This window comes from Puntigrus tetrazona, unplaced genomic scaffold (genome assembly GCF_018831695.1).
Source record: "Puntigrus tetrazona isolate hp1 unplaced genomic scaffold, ASM1883169v1 S000000486, whole genome shotgun sequence".
In the NCBI taxonomy this organism is placed as follows: domain Eukaryota; kingdom Metazoa; phylum Chordata; class Actinopteri; order Cypriniformes; family Cyprinidae; genus Puntigrus; species Puntigrus tetrazona.
The window spans coordinates 1-6,737 of record NW_025048127.1 but is presented as its reverse complement, the minus strand read 5'-3'; the positions used below and the strand labels follow the sequence as shown (position 1 = coordinate 6,737).

At 35.7% G+C, this 6,737-nt stretch overlaps 1 protein-coding gene across 1 annotated transcript; it reads left to right on the top strand.

The window, feature by feature from the left end:
* The first annotated feature begins 49 nt into the window (after window positions 1-49).
* Window positions 50-6,730, top strand: LOC122334159 (NACHT, LRR and PYD domains-containing protein 12-like). The gene is made up of 12 exons (XM_043231991.1): window positions 50-154; window positions 844-948; window positions 1,343-1,423; window positions 1,798-1,878; window positions 1,992-3,749; window positions 3,858-4,031; window positions 4,661-4,834; window positions 4,926-5,099; window positions 5,190-5,363; window positions 5,435-5,608; window positions 5,699-5,875; window positions 6,174-6,730. Exons 1-12 carry the CDS (start codon window positions 81-83, stop codon window positions 6,208-6,210), a joined length of 3,183 nt encoding a protein of 1,060 aa, XP_043087926.1. The 5' UTR covers window positions 50-80; the 3' UTR covers window positions 6,211-6,730.
* Window positions 6,731-6,737: the final 7 nt, after the last annotated feature.

Sequence of the window (6,737 nt, the reverse complement as noted above, 5' to 3'; positions counted from 1 at the left end):
TTTTTTTTTTTTTTTTTAAATGTTGTGAATCTATTCCCTGTTCCAGGCAGGAGAGACCAGACTCACCAGTGGCCAGCTGTATGTCAATGAGCAGTGACACGTCTATGGATCTGCCATTTGCTTATTTTAAATGTGACAGCAATCCAGGACACAGGTAATTCTAAAGGACAGTCATGTATCAGTGATCAAAATTACGCGGCAATTACAAATATTTATGTCAGAAACGTAAATGGCTGCTGCAAGTACTGCACTGTTTTATAAAGTGTCCTCTTTATATTTATTGTATGAAGCAAATATGTGACCTGTTTCAGTTTAAGTCAGCTGGGAGGGAAGATGGCATTAAGTGTACAGTTGTGTGTCTTTAACCTCTGGTGGTCTATTAATATTTAAAATCATAAAAAAAAAAAAATCAGTGCACTTCAGCATTTGGTTTTCCTTTTTTTCTGCTTGTTTAATCTAACAAATATTGCTACAGATTAAAAAGAATCTCTTAGCTAATTGTAGACAAAACAGACAGACTAAATACAAGTGAACCATTTACCAATTTTTAAAGTCTGGTGTATATTTATCAAATCTCTATATGCTTCCTCTGTTACTCTATAAAGCAGATTTCACAGGACACAAGGAATATGTAAAATAGTTAAATAGTTCATATTTAATTTTTTAGATCATATGTCATCAAGGTACATTACATATTAGCATTTAATTGAGGAAATGTGTGAAGAAAAAAAAAATTAAAATTTTATTTGGGGCAGGGTGGGTCGCAATCAATTCATTCAAAGCACGTTATTGTTGTTGCTGTTGTTTTTACTCTTATAATTTAAATATTTTCACCATTTACAGGCAGAAAACATCAGACTCTGAAAGGCTGACTTGTGCATCATTAAAGAGCAATGCATCAAAGGATCAGGGTGTTGAATTCAAAGGTCGCGGCACTTCTGGCGACGGGTACATTTATGGACATTCTTGATTTACTATCATTCAGTTATTTTGATAAATGTCATGTCAAAATAGTAGAAAATCATATTTAACAGAAGTAAAAAAAATTAATTTCTGTTACAACTTATTGTTTTACATGCAATTAACACAATCAAATTTGTAATAAATATATTTAATGGTAATTACTTTTTCTTTCTTTTTTTTAATCAATATATTTTTTTAGCACTTACAGAAATTAAATTATTTTGCTAATTTATTCATTAAATCAATTGCGTGATGCATGTGATCTTGCAAATAAAATAATGTGTGATTGTTACTTATTGCTACTGTTATTCTGAACAGGCTCTTAATGTTTATTTGTTTATTTACTGTTGTATATGAAGTACAATATTCCCTGTTACAGGCAAGAGAGATTGGACCCAGCACTGCCCAGCTGTGTGTCCATGGGCCGTGACACCGTAAACTACCCCAATTCTAAACACAGGTGAATTTATAGAGAAGACATTATCATGTATCGATCAAAATTACACATGATGTAAAAAAAAGTCACAAATAAAATGGCTGCAATGTTTTCCAGAATATCATTACATAAAGGAAATATGTGAATTGCTTCAGTTTAAGTCAGCAGGGAAAATCAGATTCAGCTGTTTAATTAAATTGTTTACATAAATTTTTATCATTACAGTTATCATTATATACTGTATAAATATTTTTTTACAAACAATAATTGCTAGATAAAAGTGAAGCTCTTTGTTAATTACTAAAAACAGACAGAGCAACTATTTTAAATCTAATGTATATTGGCATTATTCTGAATATTTAGCAAATGCGTCTTTTGCGTCTATTACTCTACGGTAGGTTAATTAGGCAGCCCAGAATGGTCAGTGGTGTGTCCATAAGTGAGTGTGATTTGCCAGAATCTACATTTACACAGTGCAGGTAAGACATTTAACACAGGTTATACTTAATACTTTTCATAATCAAATAAAGGTCTTCAACATACATACGGTAAATTTACATATTAGTGACACATGATTATTTAAATTTTGCAGAATTCAATTCCAAATGAAACTAATGAGAAAATTTCAGTTTTTACATGAAGGAAGAGAACCGAAAGGAAGCCCAACACTCCTAAATGAGATTTATACTGAGCTCTACATCACAGATGCTAAAGAAAGCACTCAAGAATGTGAAATCAGACAGATTGAAACAGCAGCTATGAAAGCAGTGACGGAGGACAGACTGTCAATCAACTGCAATGACATTTTCAAGCCGTTACCTGAACAAAAACATCGTATCAGAACTGTGCTGACTAAAGGATTCGCTGGCATTGGAAAAACGGTGTCTGTGCAGAAGTTCATTCTGGACTGGACTGAAGGGAAATCAAATCCGGATGTCCACTTCATATTTCCACTTCCTTTCAGAGAGCTCAATTTGATAAATGACAAAAACCTCAGTCTTTTAGATCTTCTACATGTTTTTTTCCCTGAAACCAAGGAAGTAGATATTTTCAGTGATGAATATACAGTGTTATTTATCTTTGATGGTCTAGATGAGTGCCGTTTTCCCTTAAATTTTCCCAGCAATGAGATTCTACAGGATTCAACTAAAGTCACATCAGTAGACATGCTGCTGACAAACCTGATTGCTGGAAATCTGTTTCCCTCTGCTCTCATCTGGATCACCTCCAGACCAGCAGCAGTTGATCTCATCCCCAGTGAGTGCGTTCATAGACTGACAGAGGTACGCGGCTTCGATGACCCTCAGAAGGTTCAATACTTTAGGAAGAGAATCAGAGAAGACAATCTAGCTGAGAAAATCATCTCGCACCTAAAGTCATCGAGGAGTCTCTTCATCATGTGCCACATCCCAGTCTTCTGCTGGATCTCAGCCGCTGTTCTAGAGAAAATGTTGAGTCAAGCAGAGAGTGGAGAGATTCCCAAGACTCTCACTCAAATGTTCACACACTTCCTGATCATTCAGATCAAAATCAAATATAAGAAGGACTATGAGAAGACAGAGACAGATGAAGAGATGATCCTCAAACTGGGAAGACTGGCTTTTCAGCAGCTTGTGAAACACAACGCTATCTTCTATGAAGAAGATCTGAGAGAGTGTGGCATTGACGTGACTGAAGCATCAGTGTACACTGGGTTGTGCACTCAGATCTTCAGAGAGGAGTTTGGGCTACATTCAAGGAAAATCTATTGCTTTGTTCACCTCAGCATTCAGGAACATCTTGCTGCTATGTATGTGCATCACACTTTCACAACACAGAATGTTAATGTGTTTGACCAAATTACTGAACCATCTCGTGAAGCAACATCCAGGCAGATATTTGACCTGCATCAGAGAGCTATTGATGAGACCTTACAAAATAAAAATACACACCTGGGCCTATTTCTTCGCTTCCTTCTCGGCTTTTCACTTGAGCCCAATCAGACTCTTTTAAAGGTTCTTCTGTCACAGACAGAAACCAGGTACCACAATTTAGAGAAAACGATTGAATACATCAAGAAGATGATAGAGCACCATCCCACTCCAAATAAATTCATCAGTTTGTTCCACTGCCTTAAGGATCTGGGTGACCGTTCACTTGTGAAACAAATTGAGTGTTATCTCAATCAAAGAGCTCTTACTACAGCCAAATTAACCCCTTTACAGTGGTCAGCTGTCGTGTTTGTTCTTCTGACTTCAGAGCACTTGGATGTGTTTGAATTGAAGGCATATGCTTGGAGAACTGGCTGTGCAAAAATGGTGCAAGTTCTTTCGTATCTTGTGCCTGTGATTAAAGCATACAAATCAGTACGGTATGTTAGTATGACAATACATTTTTACAATTTCATGACACAAACTGCCTTTTTAGTTTTATATCAAAATGAAATAAAGCCTTCTATCAATTTTGTTATTTTTCATAGACTTGCTCATTGTGAACTGACACCAAATTGCTGCTGTCCTCTGGCCAAAGCTCTCGCCTCCGAGCCTTCATGTTTAACGGAAATGAATTTGAATGGTAATAAATTGATGGATACAGGAGTGAGGTTGCTCTCTGAAGGCCTGGGAAATTCTAATTGCAAATTACAGATAATGCGGTAATAGTTCTTGTTTCTATGATGCATAAGCCTATATTGAAAGATATTCATAATATTAAAGTACTTAAATGTACACACACTATACTGGATTGGGACACCCACTTCTAATGAACATATTCCACACTGACTGAATCAGTTGTTTCTTTTTGAACTTTGCCTTATACACGGAGGTATTGTCATGTTAGAATAGGGTCCTGTCCAAACTGTTGCTATTAAATTAGAAGCACACAATTCCCTACAATATTGTACTCCGTCACTAAAGTAGTCAAACCTGTTCATTAGAAGGGGGTATACCAATATATTTGGCAATATAGCATTGCCTTAGAATTATAAGGTTCTATCTGCATTCTGAGCGTTTTTGAGATATTAAGCTTAAATATAAAGATATTAAGTTTTTGCATTCCATAAACTTGTGTAGATGGAGACCTTTTTGTTTTCCTTTGTTTTCCAAAATTTACACAGCTTAGAAAAGAAACATCACATAATGTAAAAAATATGTGAATAACTCCATTGTGACAAATGTCAGATAGACTTTATAATTCTAAGGCAACGATAGGATGTAGTTAACTTAAGTAGTTAAGTTAAGTTCTTGCTTGAACGGAGATCATTTTTTATTGTTGTCTCTGCAGGCTGAATGGTTGTGGTATCACAGATGAAGGTTGTTCTGCTCTGGCTTCAGCTCTCATATCAAACCCTTCCCACTTGTTAGAACTGGATTTGTCATTTAATGAACTAGGAGATAGAGGAATTAAATGCCTGTCTGATGGACTGAAGAATGCTCTTTGTAAAGTAGAGAAACTAAAGTATGAGTTCTTTGGTTGTTGTATTAGCAGTACTTAGGTCTTGCCACAATACACCTACATATTAATATAATTGTCATTGTTGCGTCTGCAGGCTGAAGAAATGTGGTATAACAGATGAAGGCTGTGCTGCTCTGGATTCAGCTCTAAAATCAAACCCCTCACACCTGAGAGAGCTAGAACTGACTACAAATAATGTAGGAGATTTGGGAGTGAACTGGCTATCTATTGCTCTAAAGAATCCTGAATGTCTACTGAAAATTCTGAGGTATGAAATCTAGTCTGCTCAAGTTGTGACTTGTGAACTGATGTGTTTTATAAATAAAACGAGTGAAATATAGAACTGTTCTGTTTGTAGGCTGAAGGATTGTGGTATCACAGATGGAGGTTGTGCTGCTCTGGCTTCAGCTCTGAGATCAAACCCTTCACATCTGAAACTGCTGGATCTGTCTGAGAATAAACTGGGAGACTCTGGAATTAGGCTTTTTTTTAAAGGTCCAAAGTGTTCTGGTATTGGTCTTGAACAACTATGGTAAGAAAACATTCCTGGGTTACCCATTACCAGACCCCATACAGCATATTCTAATAAGTTTTTCTGTGCAGGCTGACTGGTTGTGGTATTACTCACAAAGGTTGTGATGCTCTGGCTTCAGCTCTAAAATCAAACCTCTCGCAGCTGAAAGAGCTTAACCTGGCTAACAATGTCATAGGAGACTCGGGGCTGAAGCTGTTGTCTGCTGCACTGGCGGATCTTCGCTGTAAACTACAGACACTCGGGTAGAGTCATAGCACTTGAATTACACTGCAAGTTAAATTGACAATTTTTCCCTGTATCTTGAACAGATGTGTCTTTTGTTGCTTCTGCAGGTTGAATGATTGTGGTATCAAAGATGAAGGATGTAGTGCTCTGATTACTGTCCTGACACTAAACATCTGGAAAATAAACTTGAGTAAGCTGCATCTTTCTGGAAATGAAATAGGAAAGTCAACAGAGGAACGGCTATTAGAACTAAGGAAACATCCAAATAATAAGCTGAAAGTCAAGTAGGTTTTCAAAAATCATTTACTTGCCATATCTTAAACCTTTCCTATCCTGCATGCCTTTTTCATAGAATTAAAGTACATAAAGATTCACAGTTTTAACTGTATTAAAAAGTAAAAGTGCTGACACCAAAGTACAAGCTTTATAGCAAGTCTTTTGTAGCCATATTTTATCTCAGTGTGAGGAACAGACTTAAGTTAAGCAGTTATTAGTAGATCTGCTCACTTATTATCTGTGCACTCTTAATTATATATTGTAGAGATGTAATTAATTTTTTAATTGTCTTTGCATTTCTTTCAGTTTATCACACAGATCTGAATCTTACTTAGAGTATTGAGATGTCGGGAGCAACAATGATCTTGCTGCACAATTAAACATGAATTACTACTTATTTGACCCAGTCTGACACTAGATCCACTTTGCCTTCATGAATAAGCTCCAAATGTTTCATCATTTTGTCACTTTCAACAGTCCATTATTGAGAAAGTTTTTAATACTTGCTAGTAACGCATTTTAAATAACATTTTTATATACGAAAAAACTAAACAATAACTTCATATAAAACATTCCTCAATAGGCCTAATCTTTGAAAATGTTTTTACAACTTCAAAACGTGTGTACAGTTCGCTTATGTCATTAATAAATGTATTGAAGAGGACTAATATATAGAGTATTAATGGTACAATAATAGGGTGGGTGCATGTTTATAAGCCAAATATGATGGATGCTCTAAATACCCTGTCATTCAATCTATGTTTCTATGTCACAAGGGCAATGTTTCCTGGAATGTAGTATTTTAGTAAGGCTACCTGTTGGTTAAAAAGAAACTATACTAGAGTAGTTTTTAATTCTTTTTTTTTTTTG